The 19,564-nt window shown below is 38.6% G+C and overlaps 1 protein-coding gene across 1 annotated transcript in view; it reads left to right on the plus strand.

Annotated features, from left to right (window-relative positions):
- The window catches only part of THSD7A (thrombospondin type 1 domain containing 7A), a 204,421-nt gene that overhangs the window by 85,689 nt on the left and 99,168 nt on the right, over positions 1–19,564 (plus strand). Inside the window, exons 3-5 of the mRNA XM_082321586.1 lie at positions 12,619–12,867; positions 14,411–14,592; positions 16,395–16,463. Of these exons, the coding sequence (XP_082177712.1) occupies positions 12,619–12,867; positions 14,411–14,592; positions 16,395–16,463 (500 nt within the window). The remainder of the gene's footprint in view (positions 1–12,618; positions 12,868–14,410; positions 14,593–16,394; positions 16,464–19,564) is intronic.

Below are 19,564 nucleotides of genomic sequence, written 5' to 3' on the forward strand. Positions count from 1 at the left end.
ATAAGGAACAAACTAGAATGTATTATTTGTTTAGAGTTATTTTGTTTTTTCTGTTATGTGATGACTGCTAAGCATAGTCTGGGACATGGAGTATGCCCCTGTTTCCTCGATGAGCTTTATAAAGTTATAGTACAGCATGTGAGCTGAGCATCCTCCTGGGAGATACTGTCCCCCAAGGAGTGGGGGACTGCACAGGATGGGAAGTCAGAGTTCTGCTTCACTTGCAGATCCCCAGAATGGCAGAGTTGGGTACTTCAGTGCTTAACTTTCAGTGGTCCCACTGAAAATAAAACGTCCAGCCTACCTCCTAATATTGACCACTTTTTTCCAAATGTTGGAGACTGAAATGAAACCAGTGGTATTGTCAAAGCTAAGCATCAACACAGGGGACAAATCTAAACTAATACCTGAAACACAACTAATATTAGTAATATAATTTTCAGTAATATATATATATATATATTATTTTAACTTCAATATTGCATATTTTTATTCAAAAGTTTGGCATTGTGTTTATTTTTCTTTGCCGATAACTCCGTGAATCTGTTAGTTAGGGTCAAAGTAAATGCTGATTAATGCTATGTGGTAACAATTCCCTCTGACAAAGGGAAATCCCCTCCAAAAAGCTTTAATAAGTCATTTGTGTGGACTATTGCCAAATAACCTGCTCCACCAATTTTAAAATTATCTATAGCATGGGATGTGCATACATGTCACTGTATCATTGGACTGTGAAAGATAGTACCTCTCTCGAAACATTTCTGCTTTCTCATCTCCTCGGACACTCATGGTATCTGCGACAGCCCCAGAGCAGCTGTTGTTGCCACTTGTTTGGGTGTAGTAGAACTTCTTGTTGCTTTGCCTGTATTAGCTGATATATTTTTCCTTGACCCAGTAATTGTAATCTCTGTTTTCTTTTCTCCCGTAATGTAGAAAGCCTGAGTGGTTTTGTTTTTTTCAAAACTGTTTTGGCTGTGCATCTTTGTTGGCAGAATTAAAGTTGTGAAAGGATCATGGGAAAGTAGTCTTGTGAAAAGCACTTAGGTGGACAGTACTTGAATTGTAAATGAATAAAAGTGGCCTCATTGTTTGTGTGATTATAACAGCCCATTATACTGTGAGGTACTAACAGTTTCTCAGAACAATGTACCATATGACCAATACTGAACAGTGCAGCTGTAGGGAAAATGAATCAGGACTATGTCATGAGGGATACTTATTGCATTTACCACTAGGAGAAAATACAGGCACTGTATTTTCACTAACTTCTTTAAAGAAACAAGTGTTTACCAGCCATAAACTAAAAGTCTCAAGAATGACTAGACTTTACAAATTACATTTTATATTTTCAGAGTAACTCATGGGAGTTATCTAAACTCTGGATTTAAATCACTTCTCTACTATCCCTTCTGTCTAGTACCTGCTCATTAAACAGAATTATTTTTTTTTCATTGAAGTTTATTTCTGATAAATAAACTGTTTTTTTCTTTATACTAAGGAGTTTATCACAATCTCTTTCAAAATCCAGCTGTACCTTTGATCCAAGAATGGTATAGAGTTCATTTGATTGTTTTTCTTTAGAGGTTAATGCATCCAACAGGCTGTATGAACTCTGAGGAGAACACTGCATAGAAGATAAATAGCTTGTTGCAACACATTGGGACATTGTGCTTGATCCTTTTCTCCGTATGTTAACTCCAAAATCCCTATTACTCATACAGAGCATCTTTTAAGGTTCCATGGTGATCAGATAAAGAGCAAGGAGGAGAACCTACACGTGCAATATTAAGATCTGGATTTAGTCCCAAATAACAGAAAGGATTAATATTCAGCATGAGTATTACTGGATTTCCTCAGGCCCTCTGACCAGTAAAGTGATCATTCAAAGTTGCTGTAGAAAATTGCACACATGGGTACATATATTTGAAAGGTTGATTTGGTCTTCTGACCCAACCAGATTATTTCTGTGAGGCAGTTCTGTTAGAGCGTGTGAGGATCTAGGCTGTGGGACTGCCCACGGGTAGTGAGATTTCCCAGCAGTGTAAGCCTGAGCTTTTCTAGGATGCGATGCTGATGAGTGGTGTGGTACATGTTTTACCCCCCTTCACTGTGAAGTTACAGTTACAAGAAGCAGATGCAATCTTTGGAAAGTGTTCCTGTGGTGGGTTGACCCTGGCTGGATGCCAGGTGCCCACCAAAGCTGCTCTATCACTCCCCTCCTCAGATAGACGGGAGAGAAAATATAACAAGAGACTTGTGGGCTGAGATAAGGATAGGGAGAGATCATTCACTAATTACTGTCACGGGCAAAACAGACTCGACTTGGGGAAATTAGTTTAATTTATTACCAATCAAATCAGAGTAGGATAATGAGAAATAAAAACAAATCTTAAAACATCTTCCCCCCATCCCTCCCTTATTCCCGGGCTTAACTTTACTCCTGAATTCTCTAATTCTTCACCCCCAGCAGCGCATGGGGACGAGGAATGGGGGTTGCGGTCAGTTCATCACATGTTGTCTCTGCCGGTCCTTCCTCTTCATGCTCTTCCCCTGCTCTAGCAAGGGTCCCTCCCATGGGAGACAGTTCCCCACAAACTTCAGTGAGTCCTTCCCACGGGCTGCAGTTCTTCACAAACTGCTCCAGTGTGGGTCCTTTCCACCGGGCACAGTCCTTCAGGAGCAGACTGCTTCAGCAGACTGCTCCAGAGTCACAAGTCCTGCCAGCAAACCTGCTCCATCATGGGCTCCTCTCTCCATGGGTCCACAGGTCCTGCCAGGAGCCTGCTCCAGTGCAGGCTTCCTGTGGGGTCACAGGCTCCATCGGGCATCCACCTGCTGCAGTGTGGGGTCCTCCACGGGCTGCAGGTGGATGTCTGCTCCACCGTGAACCTCCATGGGCTGCAGGGGGACAGCCTGCCTCACCATGGTCTTCATCACTGGCTGCAGGGGAATCTCTGTTCCGGCACCTGAAGCACCTCCTCCCCCTCCTTCTTCACTGACCTTGGTGTCTGCAGTTGTTTCTCTCATGTATTCTCACTCCTCTCTCCGGCTGCAAAGTGCGCAGGCTTTTTCCCCCTTCTTAACTATGTAATCCCAGAGGTGCTACCACCGTCGCTGATGGGCTCAGCCTTGGCCAGCAGCGGGTCCGTCTTGGAGCCGGCTGGCATTGGCTCTATTGGACAGAGGGGAAGCTTCTAGCAGCTTCTCACTGAAGCCACCCCTGCTACCAAAACCTGGCCAGGCAAACCTAATGCAGTTCCTTACAGCCTTTCATTTCTTTTAGTAATCTACTGAGATTTAAGCAAACTTCAAGCAAACTCCTGAGATTCTCTCTCCTGAGAAAAGTAAAATATGTTTGTATTCAAATCCTGCTTTAATTTCTTGGTTTATTCTTTGGGAGTTGCATCAATGTTCATTCACGGCTGTAGGATGTGTTGCAAGGACACTGTTTGTCCAGCTTAGTGGTTTGTTTTGGTGGGGTTATTAATTATTATTTTTTTGAAACACAAATTTACTTTATGATTCTTTTCCAAAAGCTTCCTCTATCTTTAGTTTGCCCTTCAGTCAAAAATGCAGCCTCTACAAGCCTGCTTCTGTGTATTTGTGGTTTTGTGTGTAATTTTGGTTTTCAAGTGCTAAACTAACATCTAGTTTTGGCGTTCTCTAAGCAATTTGTCACTGTTCCCAGTCTTTCTGCAGATAAGTTTGTTTGGTCAAATGGGCCTGTATGTCAGTAGTTTTCATCTTGTGGCTAGTGGAAAAGATTGAAAACCATTTTGCTAATGGTATTCAATGATGTAATGTCTCATGAGATCAGCAAGAACTCAAGAGAGACTCTCATGGTTCCTGATGATACAGCTGGTTGTGGGAGATGCCTGATGGTACACAGGACATTCAAGGCCAGGAAAAGGTTAAATTATCATGCTCTGAGGGAGCCTGCTGTGTTTTCTTTTATGTGCCAGATAGTCTTTGCTTTTCTTCCTTCGTATTTGGATGAAGCCACTTAAAAACCTGTTAAAGGATTCTGGATTTTTTTAGCATGTGGATTGTGCTTTGATCTGAAACCTTCAGAAGCAGCTCCCTTTCTCTGCTGAACTGCTGAACCTCCTCGTATCATACTCAGTATGGGTTTCTTCCAGGCAGTTAGCCTAGTTTTTGGTTATGTCTTCTTCACTCCTCTCAAGTTTTTAATTTGTTCATTCAATCTTGCGTGTTCAAAACATTAATTATATTATATTGTTGGGGGTTTGCTTTGGAATACAAGCAGAGCTTGTATTTTTTGCTGAAAATGGAGTAGCCTCCTTCAAAAATAATGATAAAGTTCCTTCCCCAAAGGTGCTGGGGTTGAACTCCTCAGCAGGAAGAGGGGTTCTGACCCCACAGCCCTTTCTAATCATGAAGGGCAGGTGATGTCTAATCCCTGTGATACTACATGGTATGAGAGGGGCAAAGGGAGGAAGAACACCATTTCTTCCTAGGTTTTTTGTGCAGTGTCTGACAATGTAGATGTCTGTTGAGTGTCTCTTAATAATGCCTGCTGCGCTGAGCTCTCGTGAGGATGAGAGTGTCTGCTTTCCTCACCAGGGTTGAGGGTAGGTCAGCCATGCCAGGACTGGAGCAGCCTTGGCAGACCTGTAGGTGCACCTACAGGGAACTTTAGAGCCACAGGAGCAAAGACCCTGTGGACATAATTCACTACCACATCAAATACTGATCCAGGCTTGAAAAATCACAGTTTTCAATTTACAGGTGAAATTCCACTTAAGTCTTTTTCAGTCCAGCTCTAACCCATGGCTTTTATTTTCCATGAGTGCCAAAAGTTTATGTTGGCATCAGTCTCCCTCCTGAACCGTAGCCATGTTATTCATTTCAGAACAATGGAAATCTCTGTATGTAATCAAACAGGAAATCAGCTAGAGAAAAAAAAATAATATCAGAATTCCAGGAGAATGTATACGGTGAATGAAAATAAGGAATAATAGCTGTGAAAATTTCGTTAAAGAAAACTAAAGCTGAATGTTGATAACAGTGAAGGAATAGAGAAAATACAGCAAAATAGTGCTGACAAAAATTATTGAAGAGACTATTTGTCAGTTGGGCTCTACTACTTTACATTATAGGTAAAAACAGTGAATAGTCGTTCTTGTTAAATATCAGCACTGGGTGAATGAATTGAATTTATGTTAAAGGACATGTTCTCCATTGTACACTTTTAGATTTAAATTGCAAACCTCACATTGGAGCTCTGTTACATTTGAACATGAAAAGCAGCTGTATTGGGAAAAGTACCAAACTGATCTTCAGAATGATGTCTGCTTAATACATTGGATATGTGGACTCGTATTTCCATTAACTTATAGATTGTCCAGATACAGTAATGTGCAGATATTTTGGGAGTGTCTTCAGAATGAATCTTGAACGGCCCTCAAATCCAGGCCAATTGTACATCTCAAAATTGCACATGCAATAGAAAGGATCTGTAATAGCAGGATATAACTGTATAAAATGAGACTAAGTGAAAGAGAACTCTTGGACCTAACAAAGAGACAGTCAAAGAGAGAGCTTATAGAAATCTCTAAGCTCACAAATGCTACAGAGAAAGTGAACAGAGTATGGTTATGCAAGGCCTGAAGCCAGAAAATGAAACTAACAAACAGAGCAATTTTAAAGTAAAAATAGCTATCTACAGTTGCCAGTGACTAAAAAAGTTGTGTAACTCATTGTTTCCAAGATGATGTAGATGCCAAAATTTTATCTGGGTTCAGAAAACATTTACACTATTTCATGGGGGAAAACTATAAAGGACTCTTCAGTGCAAAGATACTACTTCTGTTCAGGAAGTCTTTCAGCCACAGTTTGCTGGGAAAACAGAGGGTATGTTGGGAAAGTGTGACCAAATACTTGCTGTCTTTCCATTTTCTACTGCCAAGGCAGGTATCAGACTGCATGGATTATTAGTTAGAACCACTCAGCCATTCTCATGCTGGTGTTTGTCTTTTCTCATTAACTCTTCTTTCTAGTTATCAGTCCATAATGGTATGGAGGAAACACCAACAAAAGTAGAAAATCTCTTAGTTGTACAAGTAAGTTATGTATGGCTCATGGAGTACCTACTGCCTTGCTTAAAACCTATTTATTTTTCCTATTTATTCTGCATAAATTTAGAGAGCAGTCCTATAGTCATGCATTACCATGTATTTGGCTTTATGCATGCAGTATGCATGGCTTTATCTATTGGAAAAAAAAAAAAAAAAAAAAAAAACCAAAAAACAAAACCAAGAACTTTTTCCTAGTTGAGCGTATAGAGGAGGAAATTCCAACGGTCTCTTCCATGACTTTTCTACACAGCTTAAAAGATAAATTTTGAGACTGAGATTACAGACACTCCAACAGGTCATTGGCATATAAAATCAAGTTGTCCTGATTTTTAGAAATTGTAAAAGCATGATTCACTCTGTAATAGAAATTTAGGATACCTCGGAAAGAATTCTTTTACCTCTTGACTAATCTGATTTTATCACACATTTAAAAGCTTATCTTCCAATGAAGAAACTGCTTTCAACTGCACAGCTTGCTTATTTGTACACAGGTACTATGGTGCAATTTGCTCTAGGCTTATGCCTCAGGCTTCAGTCTCTGTGTGTTTATAGCCTTAATTAACCCATAAATTACTTTGAAATCCCCAGGGGGAACCTTCCTATCCAAAGCAATATTTAATTTTTATTTATTGCTGTAAGAGTGAAAATGAGGCTATGGAACGTGAGTAGACACAAATTCCTGACCACACATCTCTAAAAGAGGTTGAACAGCAATTATGTTCTGTATTTTGACCTTTGAACCAGCGCTGCCTTTTTCTTTAGTTCATTAATCTAAGTCTTTGAGATCAGGAATAGGTTTGATGTTGGCTTAATAGCAATAGCGCTCATTCATCCCTTGTGATTTTATTTTGTTTGGGATTGCCTTCTCTTTCCACTGTGTCATCTATGTGCTTATATACCTTAAGCTTCAGTTCCGCACTATATCTATCTGTTGTCTGAAATGGTACTTTCTCAAACCACTGCCTTACTTCAAGTTGTATAATGCCCTCTTCCCTGCCAAAAGACAGACACTTAGGACAATGTCCTTTGAATGTATTCACTGGATTGAGAGCAAGTTTGTGCAGACGTTACATGTTACGCCCATGCTACCTCTTCTTGTGTCCAGTCTGCTCTGTTGACTTATAATAGCATTTTAATGCAACTCGTACTTTTCTTTGAGCTTCCCCAGCAATTATCTGGACAGAACTGTATGGGTTGATAGTGAGGACTTACTTGTGCACTCCCTTTGCTTTTTGAATGGCTAACTTTTTGCATATAGCGTATGCTTAGATATTACTGGAAGTACCCAGAGCATGGAGATGTTTGATGCAGAACTTCTAGTGGTTTGGGTGGTACTATGAAATGAATGTTAACTGCCTATTTTTATCTTCTGATCTGTTACCTGCCCATTTGCTTTTTCTCCTGTGAGAAGGTTCATCCAACTTTGGGTACCTAAATCAGATGCATAAATCCATCAGAAAGTGCAGAGCAATTTACATGAAATTAAGCTTTGCTTTAAATTATTTGTGGAGATCAAATCTGTAACATTAGGTACCAAACCCAGAAGACACTATTTTGTGTAACAAAGGCATTCCCAGGTTTCAATTAAGAAACAATCTATGTAGTTTCTTGAATCAGAACTTTAAACGAAATGTGACCAACCTTCTCAGCTAATGTGTTACATATACTGAACTTTTCAAATGACACGTGTATCTTTCAGAGTTAGCATTTTTATGCAATACAGTATTAGTAAGTTTAATTATGAATATCTGTCTATATATAGTCATCTGCACTGAAAGGTATGAGAAACGTCTCTTGGGAAGATAAGGTTTGAAAATCTTTTGCAAATATTTTAAAGGTGTCAAGAGGAAAAAAAAAAAAAAGATCTTTGAAAAATGAGGGGGGACTTTGGAACATGAAATTCATTGTTCCCAGATTTCCTGGGAAAGGGGGATACGTAGAGATGCAACATGAAATTAAGTATAGATTAGTTTAGCTGCAGGTAATAGATATAAATGCACTTGGGACAAGGAAAGGTGGTAGTGAGGGAAAGGATTTGTAATCTGCCCTGGAAGCTACTCTATTGCCTTCAAAGAGATTGAAGCACTTCCATAATCATTTACTTAACTGAAGAGTTTTAACTGGGTCTTGTTTAGAGAGATTTGTGGTACTGAGAGTTTAAATGTGATGTTTCCCTAGTCCCTACTTGATCTAGAATGCAACACGTCTTCTCCTGCTGCCTGCAACATGAAGGAAAACTCTTGATAATGGCCATTTACAATTAGCTCTCACAGTTTCTCTAACTTATTCAGAGAAAACCAAGTGTTAAAAGAAGAAACAGCAGCTAATTTGCTGGTCTGACTCTTCTTTTGCTAATTGTAACTGTCTCTGCCCTCTCACAAAAATAATACGACAGTATGTATAACAGTAAAGAGATTGTTTGCTGGTGATTTACAATATCAGTTACTTGTCAGTATTTATGTAACACTGCAAGTGGTGCATGGTTTTAATAAGCAAGCAAGAAAATAAATGGATAACTCACTTTGCCTCTAGTTTGTCTCCCTAGTAATATTTATGTTCTGGTTACAAGAACTTAAGAACTTAATTCTTTTATAAAATTAATCAATTTTAAATTAAATATAAGTAAATACTTTAAGTGAGGCATTCTTTAGCTCTATTGCTTTACTTCTATCAAGGATCATAAATAAACAATAGGGTTAGTAACACGGTACAATTCTGTTTGGGTCCTCTTCATACCTGCATATGGAAATAATTAATAACAAATAAGATAAAATGAGCATTCTAATTATATAAGCTATATCAACAACAGCTTTTAATAAAAAATAAAATGAGCATGAAGTGAAAGGTACTAGCCTGATGAATCTATGCCACTGACCAAATAACTTTTCAGTTGAGTCCTGTGAATAAATCTAGGTTTAAATTTTTAAAAATATTTTGCATCATGATCCACAGAGGGACTTCAGCATTATGGCATTCAAGATTATAGGGGTACTGAAAAGCAAGAAACTGGAGGAGGTCTTTTTGCATATATAGCAATTACAGCTTAAGGATCTGTGAAATGAAAATTTGTTATCTAAAGTTGCAGTAATGCCTATGTTGAATTCTTTGTGAATGATCTGGTAGCACTTAGAATCTGAAAAGTTTCTGGGGCCTATAGTAATCTTTCAGGAAGTGACTATATCCTTTAAAAATTAATAAATATCATTAGTTTGCAAGGCTGGCCTTGATTTTTAAGTAGAATTGATTGACAACTTTGTAAAATTGTTTTTTTCAATTATGGATATGGGAAAACATATTTTTTTTTCTCGGTACACCTGCTCAATTTTGTCAATTTCTTCCACTTTGTTCAGAAAATCTGTGATAAAAATTCCTTTTGAATTTAACTAGCTCAGAATATTGTTTTTTAAAAACTGGTAAGTGCATTAGTTTTGACCTCGATTGCTGCTTGAGATCTCATTTCTCCTATGCATCCATCATCCTAAAGAACTTGAACACTTTGTGTTGTGGTGGAGGTTTCCCTTATCAGGAAAGGAAACAATCTCTGCATGAAGCTGTGTAGGAATCGCAGCCAGTCGCAGCCAGGAATGCCTTTAGGGTTCCTGAGAGTTAGGGGATACAGGCAGGTTGAAGGTAGCTTCAGTGAAGAAAGAGTATTTATTTCTTTATTTAGTTAAACAACTTCTGAGAATCAATATTAGTTGTTCTCATGTAACGCTTCTCCCAAATAAGTTTTGAAACAGATGCAAAGTGCATGGAGTATTACACATCATTAATTGATCTCTTCACTCCGCACCAAAGCTACTTCGTGGTAGCAATTTTGTGCATGTTCCCTGGCAATATGTGTCTATAATTAAACTCAGCTCCAGTCACAATATGAGTGAAGAGGTTTGTTTTATCTGCTCTCAAAAGAGTCACATTGGAAAGGAACTTGGGAAGTGATGATATGTCATCTGTACTCCAGAAGGATTTGCAAATACCGCCTATGTTAGAATCCATAAGGAACAGATCTTTTCTCCAGTCATTAAAATGTGTATCTTTGTGGGATAAATGAGTCTGTATGTTTTGTCAAAGGTGCAGAAGCTGCTGTATTGAATTTGACAGTACTGTAGTCCTATGCCAGATGGGGCTACATGAAGGTGAAAAAAGTCCATTATTAAATCATAGAATCATAGAATTGTTAAGGTTGGAAAAGACCCTTAAGATCATTGAGTCCAACCGTTAACCTATCACTGCCAAGTCCACCACTAAACCGTGTCCACAAGCACCACATCTACCTGTCTTTTAAATACCTCCAGGGATGGAGACTCAACCACTTCCCTGGGCAGCCTGTTCCAGTGCCTGACTCCCCTTTCAGTGAAGAAGTATTTCCTAATATCCAATCTAAACTTCCCCTGGTGCAACTTGAGGCCATTTCCTCTTGTCCTATCGCTTGTTACTTGGGAGAAGAGACCGACCCCCACCTTGCTACAGCCTCCTTTCAGGTAGTTGTAGAGAGCAATAAGGTCTCCCCTCAGCCTCCTCTTCTCCAGACTAAACAACCCCAGTTCCCTCAGCCGATCCTCATAAGACTTGTGCTCTAGACCCTTCACCAACTTCGTTGCCCTTCTTTGGACACGCTCCAGCACCTCAATGTCCTTCTTGTAGTGAGGGGCCCAAAACTGAACACAGTACTCGAGGTGCGGCCTCACCAATGCCGAGTACAGGGGCACTATCACCTCCCTGGTCCTGCTGGCCACACTCTTCCTGATACAAGCCAGGATGCAACTGGCCCTCTTGGCCACCTGAGCACGCTGCTGGCTCATGTTCAGGCGGCTGTCAACCCACACCCCCAGGTCCTTTTCCGAAATGAACAATTTTCTCAAAAGCCTTGAGTGTCTTTCACCCTAAACAGGGTGTAGTTTCTGTCCTTAAGCAGAATAAATGTTGTGTTAGGGTTTCCTGTCTCCCCCTCCCCCACCTTTCACATAATAAGAACATAAGAAATCCCCTACTGAGTAATCCCCTATGGTCTGTCAAGCCCAGCAGTGTCTCCAGCCTATTGTCTCCAGCAGCGGTAAAGGGAGATACTGTTTAAAGACCAAGCATATGAGGCCTGGCTGCCTTTTGCAGTCCATTCCCTTTGTATTTCTCCAGTATCCAAAGTCAATGTATTAGGGATGGTGGCTAGTATATCACTGCCTTGTCATTTTAGTATCCATATGTAGACCTACTGCCCACAAATTCATCCAACCTCTTTCTGAACCTGCTGACACTGTCTGTCTCCACATCCAGGATCTTCTGTTATCAAGATGTAGAATCATTCTGCCTCTTGTGTATAGAAGTACCTTCATTTATCTTGTTTTTAAATCTCCCGTGAGTCTCATCAGGTATCCCTACTTCTAGTATTACAAAATTTTGTTAGTAGCAGTTCAACGCGATGTTGGATATATGGGTAGAGTAAAATTTTCTATAGCAACAAAATTGTAAGTATTCATTATTCTATATTATTTTGTATTCCATTAAAAAGAAAAAAATGAGCCTTTGTTCTGTTGTTTATAGGACTGGTACTGTACAGAGTGTTTCCTTGTGCCATCTGCATTGCCAATAACTCTTTTTCCTGCCCATTTAACTACTTCAGAAGCCAGAATTTTATTCCAAAACAGATATGATAAATATATTTATGTTGTAATTGTAATTAATTAATTAAAGTTATGATCACTTTAATTGTAGTTTAGCTTCTCTATTGCTCATTTTCCTATTGTGAATCAAGCTTTAAAGTAGAAATGTTAGTTTCTAGTTACAATATAACATTTAAAAATGCAGAGGCATTTTTACAGGGAGAAAATCTTGCTGACAGCCTATGTAATATGTGAATAAAGCATCAGATGGAGAATGGAAATTAAATTATGGCCTTCATGAGGAACAGGAAATTAAGGCTATGGATTCACTGTAGCAGGGAAGGCTGTATTTTAAGAGAGAAATCGTTCCACTTTTAGACCATGAGGTGTCACTGTGGCAATCTACGTTAACAAAGCAAATTATTAGTGCCCAAAGGTTCAATATATTTGACATTGTGTTTTTAAACAATTTGTAGTCTGGAAATGGGGAGAAGATGACATTGAGAACTTGGTTCTCTTCAAAACTGTGGTATAGCAATCTCTGTTATTGATCCTTCACTTCCTTTTCATTCCAAGAAAAAAAATTGAGTATACCTAATAATAAAATATAAGTGGTGAAGAATTGATTTATTTCCTCTTTTGTACCTCTATATATGTATGAAGATTTATATTTTAATTTTGATCACAGATATGGCAGTCCCGGTCATTTCTAACTGTAGTAAATCTTATGTATCTGGTTTGAGTCACTTTAACTAAAAGCCCTTTTGCCTGACTTTTTGGGATCAAATACATGCAGACTACAACTTAACAGCTTTACAAATACTTACTGACTTTGCATGTTGCAGTGGACATCTCTTTTCTGTAGGAGTTCATGACTGTCTGTGAATACGTGTGCTGAAAATTGTAATGCTCTATTATTACAGCTTCTGCAAACAGGACAAGTTGCCCATTACGTTCCAGTCCTGTGTGATCACGAAGGAGTGCCAGGTGTCAGAGTGGTCAGAATGGACTCCCTGCTCCAAAACCTGCTTTGACATGACAACCCCTAAAGGGAATCGTACAAGATCACGGACCATTAAACAGCTCCCTATTGGCAGTGAAAGTGAATGCCCGCAATTAGAAGAAACAGAGCAGTGTGTTTCTCAAGGAGATGGTGTGGCACCGTGCATTACGTAAGTTGGTTCATTTCAGTTCTCCCTATACTAAAATGAAGAATTTCAATTAAGCATACAGGGCTGGTGATGGAATCAAGTCATTATTAAAGAAATAATAGCTTTTATTTTATTTTTTTTTTTATCCTTTGCTGAAGCTGAAGTCTGCAAATAGCTGCCATTATAGTGAAATCACTTCCTTCTCTGCATACAGGAAAAATAACAAGTACATATTTTTTCGTTAGTGTTAACTTTTAAGAGAGAACATTTGTGCGCATGCAGGGTCAGTCAAGACCATAATAAATTAATTGTATTAATTTGACAGTGATCTTTTCCCTACATAACATTTCTACCAGAGTCATTGTTTCTGAAGTACTTGTCTGTTTGCAGACAAAGTGTTGAACATAGGAAAGAGGTGATAAACATCTCTAGCAACCAGACTTTTTTAGTGAGACTCGTATTCAGCACAACAAAGGCAGGACTGGGCCCCACATGGAAAGTAGGAGAGGCTAACAGTGACGGTAAATAAATTAACCCTGTTTAAATTTTAGGAGAAATGACAGCAAGCACTTTATGATTCAAGAGATTGCTGTAGTCCTTATCAACTAATCGAGACTAATATTAAAGTCCCAACTGTGTTTTTTCTTTATCAGACTGAGAAGAGGGTCTGGGGAAATGTCATTTGATGTTAAGCATCTTTGACTGTGGTACATATATTTCATTTAAGAGTTGAAATGTCATCTTTCCCCATCTCCAGCCACATTAGGAAGCAGTTCACTTGATTTAGCCTTAAAATACTTGTTGGGCAGAGAATTCTGTGGCATTTCTTGCGGTTTGTAATCCTGATTGGGGTTTTAACTGGGAGTCACAGATCTTTCCTGTGCATTCACTGATTAGAAAGCTCACAGCTTCTCATCATTCATCAGTACCCAGCAGGGATGCTTAGTACTGCAGAGCCATCTTCCTCTTGACAGTGAAAAAGGAACTTACTGAAAGATTTTTCTGAAGTAATAATAAAAAAAAAATTCAATTTTAGTTTTACCTTGATATTCAGGAGAAACTTCTCTCTCACTTATCAAAGATGAACAAGAGGCTTTTGGGTTTGTTTTCGGGGGGTTGGGTTGTTGTGGATTTTTTTCCTTCTCCTTTTCTGGCTCTTATGTGTCTCAGTGTGCACATTTCTTTGATATTTTGGCTTTTGTTCATATAAATTGTCTAGCTCTAAACAAATGCCGAGAGTTAGCTTATTTGAACATAGACTGTATGTCTCTGTATATCAAGTTTTTCTTCCCTCCAATAAAAAATTTATATGTGCAGTATGTTTTAGGAATTGAACAGAAAAGATCTTCCTAAAAAGTAATGATTTCAAAAGTGAAATAATAGCGGAAAAATTTCCACCCACATAAAATATCAGACTTAACACATCTCTGTGTACAAGAAATTGTGGGGTTCAGGCCTGTTAGAAAATCAGTAAAGCTATTAAGGTGTTTCAGTTTGTATATCTTAATGCTGTGTAAAGTGGCTTCATGATTTCTAAAAACCCAATTAACCAAATTTGATCCAGGTACGGCTGGCGGACCACAGAGTGGACAGAATGCCGTGTCGATCCTCTCCTTAGCCAACAGGACAAGAGGCGAGGAAATCAGACAGCGCTGTGCGGAGGTGGTATTCAAACCCGGGAAATGTACTGCGTGCAAGCTAATGAAAATCTCCTCTCGTATTTAAATACCCTCAAGGAAAAGGAAGGTAAATTTGATTCACTTGTAATTGAATTAGTGTGAAATCAGAGCACTGCAGCATTCCAGAGCTCCTTGATAGCTATTGTCTTCTGTCATGAGTGCCTTCTTACCTTGCAGTTTACTGTTATTTTCTAGTTCAGATGAAAATACTTAATTGCAGTAGCAGATATTTCATTCTCCATGCTGCAAATATTGGTTCCTAGCTACAAATTACTATTTCTTAATATCTGCTGAAAAACATTGTCTTATGTGAAGGATGAGAAAGACCATGAGATGGTGGGTCAGAAATCCTAGACTTGGTTCCTTCCTCCACTGTAAATTTCCTGTGTGTCCTTCAGCTGGGCCATGAACCTGTGCTGTTTGATGTGCAGATGGAATATGCCAATTCTGGCATGTAAGCTCAATATAGAAATATGTAAAAATATGACTAGATTTCATTCTCATTAAATTGATATATTTTTTTAATTATTCTTTTCTTGATTTGGTCAAGTTCTTAAGTCGCTTTCAGGACTTCAAGCCAATATAATTTCATGGGTTTGTTTCGCTAACTGAAAGACAGAAGAGATTATTCCTTGTCACTGTTACAGCTTGTACAGCTTCTTAAGAAAAGAGGGAATAGCTTAGGAGACAAAATCTTTAATTTGTTTGGGAATATACGTACTTAAGAACACTTGAGTATTTTATGGTACACCTACTTCTGCATACTCATGCAGCACTATAGATTTAGAAATTAGTGAATTAAGCTAGATGCTTGTAGCTTGTTAATTAAATTTTATCCTCTTCTGTAGCTGTTTCGTGTGAACACACATTATTATTAAAACATAAATAAATGAATGCAACCACATACTTCAGGAAAAGCGACATCATTATACAAGTCATGTAATACAACATTTAGACCAGAGTTGACCAAACTGCGGGCTAGTGAGGTTTCTGCTGTGGGTTAAAGGTAATCTCAAACTTGCCATAGAGGTAGAGTTTGTGGGGAATATTAATGCCAACATCCGTTTCGGCGTGACTGCTTGGATCAGTAGGGTGTGACTTGTGTGCTCTGTGGGTCCCACATGTGTATTTATTAAAGAAGAAGCTTTCAAGCCTCTTCGTTTAATGCAAATCAGCTTCTGCCCAAGGGCTTTTACTAAATCGCCTCTGCCGAACAAAGTTTAGATGCCCCTGCCTTAGAGTAAAGAAGTAAAACCTCCTAGCTAAGGAGAGGTAACAATAAAATCAGTGGCAGCTTACTGTTCAGAATGATGATTAGCATTTTGGTAGGCTGTGAAGTCTTGCCGGCTTAGATGGGTGTGAAATCTGCCCTTATCAGAGTGTGACAGGAATACGCGGAGCCCGTCAGGAGGTAATCTCTGTAGGCCCCAGAAAGCTGATTAAAATGTAACTAGTCTTTGGATGCATAAACATGAGAACAATTTTTCAAGAGCTCAAACTAGGGGTGAAGTGGGTCTTAGTTTAAAAAGGAGCTCTGGGGTGTTTCCATATTAGGGGACAGATTTTCAGAAGAGCTGCTTTTCCACTCATCCTCCCTCTCTTTCCCCTCCCATCTTGGATTTGGTGTAGGCAAGAGCTGCTCTCCAGGCCCTCCTAGGAACAAGCAAACCACTGCCTCTAAAAACAATACCATTTGAAAACTATGAGGATGGGAAAAAGCCAGGGGAGACACCTACCAGTTTTAGCTGTGGGGAAACGCCTTCATTTCAGTGTAGTTTACTGTTGGTTGTAGCAAATGCTGTCTCGGTAAGGCTGCTTTGAAGACCTCCGTTCTCATATACTCACAGTGGCGTTTCCCTGTTATTTCAGAAAGTCAGTCACAGAGCAAGTCGAAGGCTAGTACTGCACCTCTGCTATCGATCACTTTTGAAATAACAGGTAGGTAAATTAAGGCCTTCGACATGGCCTTTCAATCAAAAGCGTGCAAAGGAGGCAACGTCCCTTTCGGGGGAACTACATTGGCTGTATGTGTATAATTAACATGTTTATATAGCTCTGAAATAGTTCAATGGATTTGTGCATTCTCAGGAAATTTCAGATCCGTTTGAAAGGGACAGGCCTGAACTCAAACTAATGAAGTTCATGAGCCAGCTAGGATGCCAGGACAGTTCCCTGCTCCACTCCTGAATCGATTTAGCAAGTGACTGATTTTCCTCTCTATTCTGAGCACTGGGAATTGCTTCGTTGTGTTCATTACAGATGCTATTTCTGGTCCCTTTTGTAGATTTAAAACACCTAGTTAGGGCTCCAGTAAGAATTTGAACTTTTACTACTTAGCTTAACCAAAATCCCTCACAGCATTCAGGTCTGTAATATGTCCTATCAGAATTCATAAATTTAGTCTTGAGGAAGAAGAGGGAGTATTGGGTGTAGTAATTAGGCAGCTGACAATCAAGATTCCTGGAAGCTACTTTCATTCTGCTGTTTACTTGCCACTGACTTAAATTATTTCATCTCTATTCACCTATTTAACTGGTTTAGTCATGAAGTTTCTCTCACGGTAAGCCTACGAGGTAGATTGTGTCATCTTTTTCCAAGTACCTTTAAAACCCTCGTTGTAGAATGAGGATGGGAGGAATGTTCCTTTATGGGTGTAAATTTATTCTACATCTGCAAACACACACTCGTTGCCCTGTTAAACACAGAGGAACTGCTTACATGCATGGAGTTGTGCAGTTGCTTGGAGGATCAGGTCCTGAATTATCTGCTGTCTTTTGAAGACAGCATTCAGCATTGTAGAAAATGGGGGAAGAATTGGCCTGTTGAGGGTTCCTGGAGAAGAATGGAGAGGTTGAGACCTCGATAAACGTAGCAAATGCTTAAGAACAGAACTGTGTTTTTTCTTTTCAGTTATTTTTAAAATGCAGTCATTCGGGGAGGTGTTTTACAACAGTATATAATATATTCAGCTAAAATTTCCTAATATAGTAGATGATTTGAGGACATTGAATCTCATTTTAGATTTTAGGTCAATACCTCAAACCTGAAATTCATTAAAAACTGAGTCTGATTTTTTAGTTAGACTGAAGGAGAAAGAGAGATTATCAAAATGCATTCACTTTTTTTTCCATTTTTGGCCCCAAATTTGGTCAAATTCCACACAGAGCTTGTAGTATTACACACAGTCTCATCAGCATTCAGCATCACTGCCAAGGAATAAATAACAATCATCTTTATTGCTGCCACAAGAGAGTATGAAAGGACAGAGATAAGACAAGGTTTCAAACTGTAAATTTCTGCATCCAGCATCATCTTCTCTCAAAGCGTCTTTGCTAAACAATAAGCAGCAAAAGCTGAGCTCATTTATACTTTTTTGATGCTGAAAGAATCCATTTAAAACATTTTTTTTAATAATCTGGGATATAACTTGTCTGTCCTACTGTTGGATTCTTTAGTTTTAAAAGCAATATGTAACAGATCTGGTAGCAGACATTTGTACATCACTTATGTTCTAAGAACAGCATTTCAATAACATTTTGGCATATTGAGAGATTTATTGATTTTACCACTTACCTGTCCCCAAAAGCACTTCTTCCCCTACGCTCTAATGAGACATGGAAAAGGCAGATATTTTCAGTAGGTGTTTTCATGATAAGTTTATTTAACTATATTTGCTCACAAGACCTAGAATTCTTACTGGATAGATACCTCCAAAAAAATTGAAATAGGGTTCCTATTACTTAAGTCAGTCTCTTTAAAGCCAAACACAGTCACAATTCCTCATAGTTTGGAATTTCAGGACCATCACAAATTTAGCTTGAAGCCAAATGGATTGCGACAGTAGCACAGTAGTACCTTCTATTGGCAGACTCTTAAAAAAAATCTGGTTGAGATATGGAACATCTGTGATATGAAAATCCGCTATTTAAAGCTCCCTGATGAAAGGTCTTTGTTATTTTTCTGAGTAACATCCCATGAACTGGTGTGATGGTAAGTGCTTTATCCTGATGCAGGCTGGAGATGAAGCATAGCATTCCTCAGAACACTTTCTCTGTTCCCTGAGGCAAGGCTACGTCTCAGGGGTGTAATTGACCCTTAATTTCAACTGTCTCACTTGGGTAATTCCCTGATTAAATCAAGGTTAAAAAAGTACGGTTAGCAATTACTTACTGATTTGTGGGGTTTTTTTTTGGTTTTTTGTTTTTTTTTATTAGAAACTATTCAATACAAATTCAATTACAGGCAAATTATGTTTACTTATATCCATGTTCTACACAAGATATGCATATTATGTTGATTATTATGCACCTTAGGTGAGCATGTCAAACTTATTGTAAAATTCAATGTTCTGTCATAAAATTTAATTCCAACATAGCATTATGCAAATGTTGGAATATTTGTTCTTGTGTTATTTTGTGTTAAGAGGTGGGTGAGCTGGAGGCAGTAGTGTTAAATGACTGTCTGCCATCTTCATGCCTTCATTATGTGGAGCAACACAGTGTAAAACTGTCCCAAAGGAGGCAACATGGGAAACCAGAATAGGGTGATGATTTTTCATTCCCTTTTCCCCTTAAAAAGTGGGAATTGAATGCTTTTTCTGTAATTGGAAAGATCATCTACTTAGAAAGTCTGAATGGAAAGACACATACATATCTGCAAATGAGACCATACTTTAACAACATGATGTTTACTTTAACATTTTATCTGTGGTTATCGATCTCATCTTTCAGAAGGATATTTTGTCATATTCTGAACTTATTTCAGAATATATTTCATCAGAAAGCTCTTTTCATCAAAAGAGATTATTTGTAATAGTGGCGGAAAATTAATGAGAGGTAACTCTCCTGTGAAAAAATGCTGAGTGAGTAGGATGAGAATGTTTTAAGTTAAGGAATTGGATGTTTCTTCAATCAGCCAAAGTGAATTAATATGGCAGACTTCACTTTGCCTTCTAGCAGATATTCTCTGCTTAGTTTAATATTGTGTCAATCCTATATTATAAAAGAGAATTAAAAACTTGCTTATAATGAAATGGTACA

Source organism: Platalea leucorodia (assembly GCF_965183815.1).
Source record: "Platalea leucorodia genome assembly, chromosome: 1".
NCBI lineage: Eukaryota > Metazoa > Chordata > Aves > Pelecaniformes > Threskiornithidae > Platalea > Platalea leucorodia.